Genomic DNA, 16059 nt, shown 5'->3' with positions numbered 1-16059 from the left:
AATGAAAACAGTCGCACGGTGCAAAAATGCGCCTTCCTTTGGAAAATTATGCAAATAAATAAGAGGCTGAAACAAATTAGTCGCCTGCCGGATTAAACACTGCATTTTGCAAATACGAGTTTAACAACTAATGTGCAAGGTTTTTTTAATCTGAAAAAGGTGGGGGTGGGGGTATCCTGATGCGGATCTGTCTCTCCCGTCGGGTGTTTGGAGCGGACACGTTTTCCCCGCTCGGTGTTTCCAGCGGACGCGGTTCTGCCGCCCGCTCCTTGCACCCACAGCATGGCGGCCCGGAGGGAAGGGGGCAGCGGCGCGGCGGCCTCGGCGGCAACAGCGGCGGCGGCGGGGCTCGACTCTCCCGTCAAACAAGTTCAGATCGACGGACTCGTAAGTAACGGCACCGGGGCCCGAGGATCGAACCCCCGGGGGAATGAGGGACCCCGGGGCTGAGGGGGAGAGGACGGTAAACGTGTCTGTGGTTGGGCGAGGCCGGGTCCCCGGTCCCGGCACCGGCGGGCGGCGAGGCCGGGTCCCCGGTCCCGGCACCGGCGGGCGGCGAGGCCGGGTCGGCGGGCGGCGAGGCCGGGTCCCCGGTCGGTGAGACCTGGTCCCTGGACCGGCGAGGCCGGGATCCCGGTCGGTGAGACCGGAGGGCGGCGGAGAGGCTGGGTCCCTGGTCCCGGGACCGGCGAGGCCGGGTCCCCGAGGCCGGAGGGCGGCGGTGAGGCCGGGTCCCTGGTCCCGGGACCGGCGAGGCTGGGATCCCGGTCGGTGCCCCACACGTGCGGCGTCCCCCGCTGACTCGTCTCGCAGCTTCCATCGGGCAGGAGGTACAGAAGCCTGAAGTCCCAGACCACCAGGATCAGGAACAACTACTTCCCTTCAACCATTCGGTTCTTGAACCAATTGGCACAACCCTAATCTCTACAGTTCAGCAACACTATGATTACTTTGCACTAACATGGACTTTTTTTTGTTCTAATTTTTCTTTGTAAAAAATGTGTATAATTTATGTTTGTTCTTGTGAATGCTGCTCACACGATGCTTATGTCCCTGTGATGCTGCTGCAACTAAGTTTTTCATTGTACCTGTGCATATGACAATAAAACTCAACTTTGACAAGGATAGGTTGTTAAACTCTCATTGACTTTGACTTTAAAATAGGAACAGGAGTAGGATCTTGGGCCCCACCAGTCTGCTCTCCTGTTTCATCAAGATGACAATTGATCTACCTCATCTCCATTTTCCAATCCTGTTCCCACTTTCCCTTAATTTCCTTAGTATCAAATTTTTTTCTTTACTGTTGATCATTGACTCCCTGCAGCCCTTGAGGATAGAGATAAAGATTCGCCATCCTCTGAGTGAAAATTTTTCTCCTCATCTGAATCCTGAATAGCCAATCCCTTATTCTGAGAGTGTGACTTGGGTTCCAGACTCAGCTGGGGAAAGTGTCTATTTTTACATAAGGAGACTAAAACTCCATACAATACTCCAGGTGGTATCTCACCAAGATCTGATATAATTGCAGTAAAACATCTTTGGTATTGTAGTCAGTTAAATCCTTTTGTAATAAAGGCCAGTGTACAGTTTGCCTTCCCAATAGCCTACTGCAACTGCACGTTGGCTTTCAATGACTTGTGTTCAGGCGCACCTAACATCACCATTACCCAATCTCTCACTATTTATACAATCAAAAGTCAGAATTGAGTTTATTGTCATATGCACAAGTGCATGCATGCGCAGGTATCATGACAAACTTACTTACAGCAGCAGCAGCATCATAGGCACATAGCATCATATAAGCAGCATTCACAAGAAAAACAAAGTAAACACAAATTATACACATTTTTTACATGAAAGAACACAGAATTTTAAAAAAGGTCCATTTTAGTGCAAGGTAATCAAAGGCTTCTGTACCTCCTGCCCGTGAGAAGATGGCATGGCCCAGATGGTGGGAATTTCTGATGGATGTCACCTTCTTGAGGCAGCACCTCTGTAGATACTATTGATGGTGGGGATGGATGTGCCTGCTGTATTGGGCTGAGTCCACTATTCTCTGCAGCTTATTATGTTCATTTATAAAGTACTCTGCTTTTCTGTTTTATGTATCGAAGTGGATAGCTTCATATTTTTCTGCATTATATTTTGATTTGCCATGAAAAACACGATGATGCTGGAGGAACTCAGCAGGCCAGGCAATATCAATGGAGAAGAGCAGGTGGTCAACATTTCCGGTCAGGACCCTTCTTCAGGACTGAAGATAGGAAAAGGGGAAGCCCAATATATAGGAAAGAAAAACAGCAGTGATAGGTGGACAAAAAAGGGGAGGTGGGGTGGGCACAAGGTGGTGATAGGTAAATGCAGGTAAGGGATAGTAATAGGCAGGTGCAGGGGAGGAGGGGAGAGCAGATCCACTGGGGGATGGGTCAAAGGTAAGGAAGAAAAAAGGGTAGAAAAAAAGAGAGGGGCTAGGAAAGGGAAGAAAAGAAGAAACATGGTTGGGGGTGGGGTGGGGCAGGGCTGTGAGGGGATTACTTAAAGTGGGAGAATTCAATGTTTGTGCCATTAGGCTGCAAGGTTCCAAGATGGAAAATGAGGTGCTGTTCCTCCAGTTTGCACTTGAACTTCTGGCAGTGGAGGAGGCAGAGGACTGACATATTTGTGATGGAGGGGGAGTAGAAGTGACTGGTAATGGGGAGATGCAGATCGCGATTACAGACGGAGCACAGGTGTTCTGCAAAACAGTCGCCTATTCTGTGTTAGGCCTCGCCAATGTAGAGGAGGCCACACCGAACGCAGTGATGATATTAAGGGAGGTGCGGGTCAATCTCAGTCTCACCTCAAAGGACTGCTTGGGTCCTGACCCGAAACGTTGACTGCCTGCTTTTCTCCATGGATGCTACCTGGCCTCCAGCATCATGGTGTTTTTCATTTAGATATTCCAGCATCTGCAGATCTTTGTTTCTCTTCTTTCAATTTGCTATGTTTGTTGCCCACACACTTGCCCCTTTGAGGCCCCTTTACGTCCTCCCTACTGACAGTCTCATCTAGTTTTGCATCCTTCAGCCAGATTGTTGATATAGACAATAGTTGAGGCCTAAATACTGATCCCTGCAGTTACCCATTAGTCATATGCTGACAACCAGAGAAAGATCCTTTCATTCCTAATCTATGCTTTCTATCCAATAACAAATCTTCCTTAGCATGTTATCTCCAGTTTTGTGTCTTCCAACTTTGTTGGTCAATCTCCTGTGTGGGACCTTATCAAGAACCTACTGAAATTGTAAACACACTGTTGTGAAACAGATTCAGGGTCTCAGCAGGCAAGGACTCTGAACACAGTCTTGGAAATAAATGATTTATTTACAAAAGGACAAACATGGGAAAATGGTAGCGGGGATAACACACACAGTTTATAGCAAGTGTGGGAAAATCACAACGGGGGTAAAATACACACACAACGAACTAGGTACATGGAATCAAGGAAAAACAATATGATACCCGCCACCCCTTGACTCAGTGCAGGCACAGCTCTATGCTACTAGGGACACTAACTAAAACGCTCCCAACCCTTTTAACAGTGCACACCTCACCAACAATTTCTCCAGCACCATTCCACAGTACTCAGCCTGGAATGAAGCAGGGTGATGCCTCAGAGCAGGTAAAAGAGAGCAAGCTAAGCACATGTGGCCCTCTTTATAGGGCTGGTGCGGGGGCGTCCAGGCCAGGTGATTTACAAAGGCCAATGGCCCCATGCCAGCAAGGACTGATTGATACAAAGGCTAATGGCCCAAGGCCAAGCACAAAGCTATTTAAAGGGACCAATGATCAGGTGTGCACTGATGGGTGGGGCCAAACCTTGATTGGCAGTGGTGTGCCTTCCGACCAGGTAATGAGCAGTGCTGTCACGTGACAGCCACAACCCTCCACAATACACACCGTGTTCACTTTTTTTCTTTTCTAAAACAAAACCACAATGTTGGAAATGCTGAGCAGATCAGCCAACATCCGTGGAAAGAAATAGTTAAATTTTCAGGTCAAAGAACTGATTAAGGCTTTTCAACCTGTTACATTAACTTTTTCTCTTTCCACTGATGCTGCTTGACCTGCTGTGTTTCCAGTATCTGCAGTTTTTATTTTTGATTTTTGATTTACATCCACCTGTTCCTCATTATCTATTCTACTGAATCTATCTCCAAAGATTAATCAAACATGATTTTCTTTTCATAAATTCATATTAATTCAGTTTAGTTCTATTATACTTTGAAGTATTTTGTTAGTACATCATACTTTGTAGTTTCCAGGACTTTCCCTACTATTGACATTAGTCTGTTTACACCCTCCCTTCTTAAACAGTGTGGTTGCATTTCACCAAGGTTTTGCAATGTAGCTTCACTGATGCATATTGTCGTGATCCAAATGCACTTTTGGGGATTTCTGAATTGTTTTATTATGAGGATGAGATATACCTCAGCCTCTGATTTAAAAAAAATGATTTGGTGATTTTACATACTGGTTGGGAGTTTAGTAGAACGCAGGTAATGTGTATTTAATGGGACTTCCTGTACATTAGTGATGAAGGGGTCTGTTTGAAGCAGTTGAATTTTTCAGTTTTATTTGGTTCTGCCTGAGTGCATTTGGTTTAATTAGTGTTCAGTGAAATCATTTATTTTCAGTCCATTTTAATTTCTGAGCATAACTAAATCAAAATATGAGCCTGCCAAAATCATATTATGATTCCAATTTATTTAATTCATTGCTTGTATGTAGCATACTTTGCTTACAAAAATGCTACCATTAAAAGAATAAATATTTAAAATGTATACATCATGCATGTTTAGATGGAAGTTTAATTCCCACTCAACATTAAGATTCAGAAAATTGATTGTAGAAGTACATGGCATTTATTTGTCAAGCCTTGTCCTAGCAATTTGTTTATGCATGTTCCTAAGTAAACATTGAATGAAAGGAAGACTTGAAATATTTGTTGGATAGTTGTGAGGTTACCAGTGAACAGGTTTCAGACTTGTAATCACTGAAGTCATCAGATTTTTATTGAACTGTGGTTTTAATTCTCACTTCAAGTTCAGCCTAAGCTTGGTGAACATGGATTGATTCACTTTTTAAAGTTTATTGATTCAATCTGGTAGATAATGTCATGTGACACAGACTTAAATTGATTAAAATAAAATGGAATTTTTTCTTCAAAACAGATTAATTTGCTCAGGTTGAGGGATTTTGACTACGTGGTTTGTAGCCTAGCAGAAATTCTGTGAATAGATTCTTGTATACAACCAAACAGCGAATAGTCTTGGTAAAGAAAGATGCATTTCAGTGTTTCGATGTACATGTGACCAATAAAAGATATCTTAAAAGAAAATCTATGACAAATTGTGACTGATAGTTCACTTTTTGTGCATATTTGAACAAGGCACTAACATAAGTGACAAACTCAACTATCTTCTTAAGGAAGCAGATTTAAGGCTAGCCTTTATCATGGTGTCTAATAAGTGGCAAGGGTTCTGCATGAAAAATCCTATAAAATCATGGTAAGTGGATTTCAAGTCACAGAACAATTTGACTGCAAAGTCAAAGTTGAGTTTATTATCATCTGCACAAGTCCATGTGTGCACAGGTGCAGTGAAAAACTTACTTGAAGCAGCATCACAGGCACATATAATCAGATGAGCAGTATTTGCAAGAAAAAAATAAATTGGTTTATTATTGTCACGTACTGAGATACAGTGAAAAACTGTGTTTTGCCTGTAATCCATGCAGATCATTAATCACATCAATGCATTGAGGTAGTGCATTGCAGAACTGGCGTGCATATACCATACACGTGCAATAACTGACACATCAGTTTTTGAATGTTTCCTAAGCATTGTTGCTGAAGAGGGGAATTGCATAATTTCCAAATTGGACAATAGTATTAATTGTTCTGATTTGTATGCTTACAGTGAATCACTATATATCCTGGGACTTTATCGAGGGTTTTGGCCTTTTTATATCACTTACTATCTTTACAATTTGTCACAAATCATTTTCATTATGGTCACTGATCTCACTAGTGTCCAAGCAAATTCATGAGTGACATCCCATTTTTTGTGCATTTTTAAAGAAAAAAATAGTTGAAGTTTCCTTTAATGACATCTTTACTGTTTCAGAAGTTGGATTAGAATTTTTAATGTTATTTATGGCATACTGCGTAGGTGACCCAACATGATTTTGTTAATAGCAACAAATAACAACTCTCCAGCTTGGTTTCAGTTAATTACTTTAATTTTTGTAGTTCTACACTTGAGGTGGTGAATAGGGTCCAAATCCAGTGGACTATTTTGTCCTGGACCCTGTCAAGCACCTGAGCTCGATGGAGCTTATGACTTTGAAGGAGAAGGTTTTTCTTGTGACTATTTCTGGGTGGCTGATGAACAAGGTTTAAAGGAAGGACCGTTCTCTTCTTCCAGCAAAGCATGGCATTTTCCACACCTGGATTCTACATTAGGATTTTTGTTTTTGAATTGGTGATCACTTTTTCCATGTTGCAGAACATCTCTGAAAGTCTCTGTGTTCAGCTGTTCTTGTTACTGCTTAGGTGGCTTCCGGCTTCTGTGACCTCTAACAGATCCACACGTGTATGCTCTTTGCCACGCAATTCCAGTATCACTTGCACATCATTCCAGTTATATTTCTTCAAACCCAGCCTCATTTTGCTATTTTTTTAACTGAAACAAAAAGGAGTAACCAGCTATTTCAAGTAGTTAATTAAAATAGGATCATGTGGTTTGTGAAAGCCTTGGGAGTCATCACCCAATGATTTTTAACGACTGAGGGGCAACTCTGAGACTGGGAGAGGGGGATTGAGAGAGCAGAAGGTGTAATCATTGTTCTTTACGATTTAAGATAGAATCACAATTTTGTTATTTAATTGAAGCAGACCACCAGGATGATCTGAAGGTCTGATCTGAAAGGATTGTTGCAAGGTAGTAAGAGAAGAGGCGGCAAGCCAGTTGGATTTCCTCCCCTTCATGGGTGTGTTTCCATTTAGTAGGTCTTTCAGTTGTTTAGGATTAGATTAGTTATGATTTGTAGGCACCATTTTAAATAATTTCAATAAAACCCATTAATTTCAAGCAATTGAAGATACTTTTTTGGTCACTATGGATATCATTTCACTTTCTTGAATTATCTTGGCTGTCACTTATGTGATGCATATGTTCAATAATGAAACATTGGTCAGTATTTTTACTTCTTGTGCTCATTGGTGCAAGGGATATTTGATAAAGGAATCTTATGTTGGCATCCAGCAATCCCAGGTCCAGAATAACGTAGTTATACAGATAGGAAACATATACAGATAGTTATACAGATAGGAACTTCCTAGTTTGAGCTAGGAATCCATACAACATGCAGACGGTTTTGTTGTGGATAGGAATTCATGTCCTAGAGGTGAATAACCTACTGCTCACTGTGTACTGTCTGCTTGTCCCGATATATGACTTGTCTCTGGTCAGTGCCTGATACTTGTGGGGTGTGAATGTTATGGCATTTATCACCCAAAGACTGAAGTTTGTACATATCTTTCAGCATGGTATGCTTTCTTATCTGAGGAATATATATATGTGTGTATGTGTGTGTATTTTTCATAACAATATTAGAAAGTTATGAAATCCTGTTGAAGGATTGCTGAGACCCAGCATAGATGTTTCCCTGTAACCTGTTCTTGTACACATGAGGTGTAATATACAGTTGCCATTTACCTCAATGACCAGCATGTCTTTGGGATGTGGGAGGTAAACTGGTGCACCCTGTGAGAAACCATGTCACAGGGAGAAGGTGCAACTTCCACAAAAGTAGCACTGGAGGTCAAAATCAAATGCAGGTTGCTGGACCTATAAGATGACTGCTTTACCAGCAATACCACTGTCACTGTCAATGAAAATGGAGAACTACGTTGTGGAATTTTCAGTGAACTTTCTCTCTTCTGACATGATGGAGTGATGTCTTTCAAGCAGCTGAAAGTGGTTTGGCCTCAAACACTACCCTGAGGAACACCTGCATCAATGTCTTGCCAATTTAAATAATTGACCTCCAACAACAATAGTTATTTTCCCTTGTGTTAGGTATGACTCCAGAAAGTTTCCTCCTTTAATTCCTGTCATTTACCAGGGTTCCTTTATGCCACACTGTCAAATGTTGCTTTGATGTAAGGGCAGTCACTCTAGAATTCAACACTTTTTATTTACTAATAAGATCCAGATCTGGGTGTCCTGATGAAAACCTAAATTAAGCTTTTGTAAGCAAGTATCAATAATATCTTTCTTAACTTAATACCTTTCTTAACTTTGAGATAATGGTGGCAATGCAGTGTTTCAGTTACCAGGCAAGAAACCCTGGACTAATATGCCAGAGACTGGAGTTGAAATTCCATTGTCAGGTTTAATGTGGTTAATAATGTGGCCTACATTTCACTTGAAGGCATGAGACTTTGTGGGATGCAGAAACCACGCTGAGAATTTCAAGGGAAAACTCCTGGCCTTGTGTATCTCCCTGTGCCTTTTGTAGTGTGTCCTTTTATTGGTTGGTGCTGGAGAAATCAGAAACATTAGTTGAAAATGATAATTTTGTGAGTCTAACTCAGATTGCATGTGCCTGCAGAACAACATTCCTAATTTTGGTCCAGGTCCCAAATGTTAGTGAGGAAGATTGGGTTAGAGGATGTTAGAACAGGATTGAATGTGCAGGATGTGTCTTTGTCATTCCAGGTTCCTGGGTGACTCTCAATTTTTCTAACTGATTTTGGTAAATGTTTTATATAGTAGAGGGCAGATAAAGATCAGCCATGTTGTTTGGGTTGGTGGTCAAGGAAAGGAAGGCAGATTTTCACCCCTAAATGAATATTTGTAGTCCAAAAAAGTTTTGTTTTAATTATGACTGCTCTGTAGTTATGTGACTACTTTTTAATTTAATTTATTAACAGAATTTAAAATTTCCTGCTGCTGTTTTGTGATTTTTTAAAAAAAAATCTTCTTTCTCCAGATAAATAGACCAGGCCTCTGGGTGACTGGCCCGGAAATGTAATTACTAAAGTTGGGCTACATCCTGCTGAAATAAGGGAATAAGAAAAACAATAAAAAAATTTTTAAAAAGTGTAAATGCTGGGAACTGGTTTACATGTCATGAATCCAGAATTTGCATTGTTAAAGTAGCCCAGTAAAGAAACAGCATTTTTCAGAATTCAGTACTCTTCTTTTGTATGAAACCTCCCAAGAGGTGAAATTCAATATCATTGTAACATAATAAATTAGAAGATGTCTGGAATACTTTCAGGAATTGGATTAGGAGTTCACTGTGCCATGAATTGTATAAATGGGACTTTTCAAAGCAGTGTGAATTTATGCCGTCCTTATCAAGGGGAAAAATATCAGAGTTGTGAAATTGAATGTTCCAATTATTGCTGTCTGTCAGATTAGCATAGCACAGAAGAATGAAAACTAAACATTTTTTTATTGATTTTTTTCCCCTTGTGCACCTTGGGCTCTTACTAAGATGACAGACTTCAATAGCATTTCAAGCAGTTGCCTTTGGCTCATTTGGAGCTGGGTTCACCCTACACAAATTCAGATGGCAATCAGTAACATGGAATTCTGACAAAAAGAATCATTAATCGTTACCTTGGTTTGGAGTTGAATCCAGATTCAGGAGGTGATAGGCATGTGCCAAACAGTACACCTTAATTTCTAGCTTTGCCTTTTAGTCTTTTGGCTTTCATTGTAAATTTACAATAACATCTTGTTGCTTTGCTTTACTTTTGTGTGAAAAAAGTTACTCAGTTGAATTAGCATAACTAGTTGTAAAATGATGCAGTGCCACCTATGTACGATATATTTATATTGCACTTTAATATAACAAAATATGTACTGCAATTGCTGTAAGATTTTATCTTGAACAATATCAGACTCTACTTTACTGTTTAAATCTATTACAAATGTTAAAAAAAATATCCAGAGAAGAAAATAAATAGGGCTAATGTTGAAAGGATAGCTTGTTGTCCCCCCCATGTTATTTCCCTACTGTTGGATTAGGGTCCAGAGTGTTGTTTTTATTGTGTTTTTCCTTGTAGTTTTAGCTCTCTTTACACTTGCTTATATGTTTGTATAATTAACTGTTTGTCTGTAAACTTTTAGTAACTTGTAGTATATTTGGTTCTGTGGTTCTGTAGTCTGCAAAGCTGAAGTGTGAATCAGTCACTGCTCACAGCTTTCCTATCTGTGACCAGTCTGACCAGTTTTGCAGTGTAAAAAGGGAACATGTGCTCACATTCCTTTGTTACAGTTACTTCTCATTACTGTTACCTGTACTGTGATGAACATGTAATAAAATGGCTGTAACCATAAGATTTGCACTTCATTCTTGACTTCCGAAGAACCTTCTGGACAACATCATCTCCAGATCTAACACTAGCAATAGCTGCTTCTGGCTGTGTTTTACCAACAATATCAGCTTAACAATCTAATACTTTGCCCGTGGCCATCATTTACTGTAAAATGCATTGCTTTTTGTGATTTAATTTTGATTTTTTTCTCTCTTCTTGATATTGATGTGGATGAACAAAATTGGACAATGTTAGTCCATGGGGTTGCAAAGCATACAATAAGACAAATGGCTGCACCTACTAATTAAGTGGAGACACTACAAACAGTAGCATGCATGTTTTCTGCAGTAAAGCATTTCTGAAAGCCTTTATTCATATTTGTTCTATGGAAATCATTAAAAATTGATAGTTTGCACAAAAATTCTGTGGATTTTTAATTAGATCAAAATAATTTATACATTACCTGGATGAATGCAGCTTCAACAACACTCACGCTTGACACTATATAGGACATAACAGCCCACTTGACAGGCACACAGTCCACCACCGACACACAGTGGCAACAGTTTGTACCATTTACAGGATGTGCTGCAGCAACTTGCCAACACTCCCTGGACAGCACCTTCCAAACCCACCACCTCTACCAGCTAGAAGGAAATATCAAAAATTGTTTTAATATTTAAAAATCCACAGAACTTTTTTGTGCAAACTGTATCCATTTTTATGATTTCCATAGCATGGGGACACCACCACTTGGAAGTTGCCCTCCAAGCCACACACCATTTTGACTTGGAAATACATAGCCTTTCCTTTGTCACTGGGTCAAAATCCTGGAATTCTATGCCTTTTAGCATTGTGGGTATACCCACACCTCAAGGGCTGCAGCAGTTGAAGAAGGCAGTTAAATGCTGCCTCAGCTTGTGAAGCCAACATTCCTTGAATGAATGTAAACAAAAATTATAACATTTGTAGCATGAAAGATGTGTCCCCAGAAAATAAAAGATAGTAAGGTAAGAATTGTAGTCTTAAAATCATATAAATCATTACAGCTCATGAGGGGTCACTCAGCTTATCAAGACACAGCCAACAGAAGTGAAAAGCTGAAGCTGTAATCTGACAAATAAGACATATTCCTGAGTTTTGCATTCTGCCTTCTAGCTGGCTATGCTCCAGAATCACAGTCATAACACACACAAACTGCATTTCAATCTAAGATGATGGAATGAAGGTCAATGAGCAAAATATTCATCCATTATGCTACCTGGCTTGTATATCCTTTCCTCAGCCTCAATAATGAGTTATTTAGAACCCTCCCCAGCTATAGAACATCTTCTCTTCCTTCCCACCTCATCCCCAAATCTTGCTCTACAGGTTTTGTTTTTTAATGAACAAGATAACTCCTCAAACCAATGTTAGCAAAACACAGCATAATATCTGAAATTGTTGATGGATCATCACATCCCCTCTTGGCTGCTTCGAGCTGAGCATCAGTTAGGGGTGGGGCCAGTAGGTGAATAGCAACCATTTCTAACCCCCCCCCCATAAATATTACAGGTACACATATACATTATACCAATAGTATCTCTCTAAATACAGTGATATTTAAGTTCTTCACTATGTCTATGTTTATATATTTTGGATTATCCAGCATGTTGGTCTTTTTGCAGTGATCAGTTTTTCACTTCTTGGGATGTTACCACAGTTCTATATTCCAGCATGTTCCCACCTTCATTCCCTGTGCTAAATTTAATCTTCAGCCCCAGCAAAAAGCTGTGGATGTTGGTAATCTGAAATAAAAAGGGAGATCACTGGAAATAATCGGCTAGGTCAAGCAGAGTAAATAACCATTCTGATGAAAAGTCATTGACATGAAACGTTAACTGTTTCTCTCTCTCCACATGTGCTGCTTGCCCTGCTGAGCATTTTTTTCATTTTTAATTTTTTGGCCTTCTGTATTGAAGGCAGAGTTTAATAAATGTGACTGTGAACGTAACAACCTGATTTGCTGACCAAGATGCACACCTAATATGGTCTAAAAACAGGGTCTTAACTTAAAGAGAAGGAATGAATCTTTCATAGAGTGTGGGACCTTACCCCACCTAGATTTTCAGGACGTGTGATTAGATATACCCACTTCAGATTTAACTCTGGTTTTCAAATGGGAGTGGAATATCTACTATTAGAGTCATAGAGCACTACAGCACAAAAACAGACCCTTCGGCCCATCTAGTCCATACCGGCTTGGTTTTCTGCCTAGTCCAATCTACCTGCATCTGGACCAGAAACACAGTAACCCTCACTCAGTGCTGTAATCCATGCAGTAAGCTGCAAAGGAAATCTCTGCCTCCAGAGGGGAGGCAGTTAAATGTCCTTGCTCCCACTGAGAAAGAAATACAGACTTGTAGAAGGAAGAGTAGACCACGGAGATGCAAAGGGCATGGCCCCTTTGAAATGCTGAAAGGGGAGAGAAGGATGCCAGGCAATGGCATTTCTCTGAAGATGGTGGAAATTAACAATGGTGAAAGGAAAGCTTAACTCAGCCTACTTAAAGAATTTTATCATCTCCACCCTGCCCCACCTCACAAAGATAGCTCCCTTGCCTTTGTTTCACTTGAGCCTCCAACACCTGCCAGTAGCACAATAATCATGTTAGTAGACAAGTAGCCTGGACAAATAACCAGAAGAATACAGTTCCTCCCCAGCTTACAGACACCTGACTTGTGTATAGTCTGTACATATGAGTGAATATTTGGGAGACTGGCAGGATGGATTTACCAGCTGCTGTGGGGCTGCAACCATCTTCTGCCATGTAGGGACTCGGGTTACAAACTGTTCTCCAGAATGGAACCCTGTTCTAACCTGGGGAGGACCTGCGAGGACTTCAGATTCCACCTCAGCAGCTGGAATGAATTAACTTTGGTTAATTCTGGTCTCTAAAAAACTGGTCTCAGTAATGCACATCAATCCACTGGATTATAAATGCCATCCAGTTCATGAATATCCTTCTGGGAAGGAAATCCATTGTGTGGCTTGGCCTGTATACAATTCTGGACCCAGAATAGTGTGGTTGACTCTAAACTACTTTCTCAAATGTCCTAGCATTCAGCTGTGTTAAAAATGATAACAAAACAATCAGAATAAAACCAGCATGTGAATTTAGTCAAGATAAAGGGTCTCCTTATCCCATTTGACCTTGTAACATCATCCTCAGGGACATCTGGTAACATGTCTAAGCTGGGAGAGCTATTCCTCAGTCTGGTAAAGCAGCGACCTGATTTGGCATGTTTGAGGAATCTTAGCTTTTATTCCTTCCATTACCATCTCTGGGAATGACCTGTTCCATGGGCAGGTCAGTCCCATCAAGGATGGAAGAACAGAAATAAGCAGTGAACAGAGAATAATGCCAGGAATCTTCAACACTGGCCAGACGTCATTTTTGTGAAACGCGAGCCAGGAAACCTTCTGCTGATAACCACACTCAGCATTAAGGTGATGAGTCAAAATTTGATCCTCCATCTCCACAAATGTTCACTCCCTCTATTACTGACAGACTGTAGTTGTAGTGTGTGCCATCAGCAAGATGCAGTGCAGGAATCTGACAAGTTGTCTTCGACAGAGCTTCTCAAAGCTGTGACAGCTTGCACCTAAAGGGGTAAGGGCAGCAGGTATGGCCTAAGAGCACTGCCTGCAAGTTTATCTCCACGTGCATTCCACATGACTTGGAAATTATCACTGATTCTTCATTGTCACTGTAAGTATGGGAACTCCCTGACTATGCCATTGCAGAGCCTTTACTACAAGGCTCAAGAAAACAATTTTACAAAAGCTTTTGGGGGGGATTTGAGAAGGGCAATCTGTGTTTGTGTGAATTAAAGAAAATAATTGCCCTTCTTTTCACTGTCACTTCACTGTGTTTCTATTGTAGGTTGTCCTGAAGATCATTAAACATTTCCAGGAGGAGGGGCAAGGTAATGAAGTGGTCCAAGGTGTACTTCTGGGACTTGTGGTTGATGATCGGCTTGAAATTACCAACTGTTTCCCCTTCCCTCAACATACAGAGGAGGATGCTGACTTTGATGAAGGTATGTTGTGGATGGTGTTTTCTTTGAATATTTAAATTCCATTTCAAGCAGCTATATTCTGTGAGTATCCTGGTTGGTGCCTTGCAATTGGTGTTCCAAATGTCACAGCTTAACTGTTACATTACACAATATATGCTTCAGTCAATGCAGGTGAAAATGTAAGTATTTTCTGAATTGGAGCATGCTGGATTTGTTCTTTTAATATTACTAAGTAACGTGATGCTTGTACCACATCATGGCACCGTTTAAATAGTCACGTACAGTGCACAATTTTGGCCTCTGTATTTAAGAAAAGAGTTTCACTAGGTTAATTCCTGGGATGAGAGGGTTGTCCTATCATGAGTGGCTAAAGAAATCAGATTATTTTCTTTGGCGTTTAGAAGAATGAGGGGTGATTTTATTGAAACGTGTCAGGTGGGGGGTAGTGTGTGATAGATAGATGTTGACATGTTTACACTAGTGAGAGAATCTTGAACAGGGACATTGTTACAGAACTAAGAGGTGGTCATTTAAAACTGTGGTGTATAAGAACTCCTCGCAGAAGGTGGTGAACCTTTGGCATTCTCCACGCCAGAAGGTATGGCAGCTGCACCATTGGGCCTATTTAAAGAGGAAGTAGATAAATTTTTGAAAGGTCAGGGACTTGAGGGCTGTGGGGCACAGAAAAGCAGATGCGACCTGTAACGGATCAGCCATGATGATAATGAACAGTGGGGCAGGTTTGAGGGGCTGAATGGCCTACTTCTGCCCCTATTTTCTTAAATTCTCAGTTTATGTTCAGTTGGATAAGGGATGAAGGTTGTTGTTGTTTGGAAGCTGAAAGATTTGAAAACAGTAATCTTGAGTGCTGAAAATTGGAAATCAAAATCATTTCCAGTTATTCAAAGCTTTATTGTTATATTGCAAAAGCACTTGCCAGTTCTGTTACCTGCTAGTATATGCTGCATGGGTAGACGCATCCAAGAGATTCCTAACACCAAATTAATAGTACAGTCAGCAATCGCATTATAAATGATTGGAATTAGCAATTAATTTATCCTGATGTTGGAATTAGTATGAAATGAATTCTCTTCCTAAAACTATGTTGGTGCAATGTGGAGCCACATATTTTGGTTAAAACCAGTGTATTCCAGCATCCCTTTTGGAAGTGAATGAACTGATTCAGTTCAGTAGTTAGTGGTTGGTATTCTTCTACCAGTGTGAGATGATGAATTTACAGTTTTCAGAGTTTGGTGAGGTCATGTTATGTACTCCACTTCCATTGATGATTGAATAGTTTACCACAATTAATGCAATGGAAAATGTTGGTTAGTGACATGGGATGATCTTTGGTTTTTGTGGCCTGCCTTATGACGCTGTCATCTACTCTGGAGCTATTGACGTCACTGTTTGTCAAAGTGGCACATTCTAACCCTTCAGCTGATATCACCATTGGTTCTGTCATGATCACTGTTGAAGGTTTTCATATCCCTTTCATGAATATTCTTGGAGTGGAGCTTTGTTTGTCCAACTGGTCTTTAGCTTGTATTTTCCCATTGCTGTATCCTTGGGGATCTGCCCAGCTTTCAGCCTGTGATGTGCCTTGGCTAACCATGTCATCTT

General features: G+C 40.8%; 1 protein-coding gene across 1 annotated transcript in view; it reads left to right on the top strand.

The window, feature by feature from the left end:
- The first annotated feature begins 158 nt into the window (after positions 1-158).
- Positions 159-16059, top strand: part of eif3hb (eukaryotic translation initiation factor 3, subunit H, b) — a 109360-nt gene continuing 93459 nt past the window's right edge. The window contains exons 1-2 of the mRNA XM_052023379.1: positions 159-387; positions 14301-14457. Of these exons, the coding sequence (XP_051879339.1) occupies positions 283-387; positions 14301-14457 (262 nt within the window). The 5' untranslated portion in view covers positions 159-282. The remainder of the gene's footprint in view (positions 388-14300; positions 14458-16059) is intronic.

Source organism: Pristis pectinata, chromosome 9, assembly GCF_009764475.1.
Source record: "Pristis pectinata isolate sPriPec2 chromosome 9, sPriPec2.1.pri, whole genome shotgun sequence".
Classification (NCBI taxonomy): Eukaryota; Metazoa; Chordata; class Chondrichthyes; order Rhinopristiformes; family Pristidae; genus Pristis; species Pristis pectinata.
This window is presented reverse-complemented; position numbering and strand designations above follow the sequence as displayed.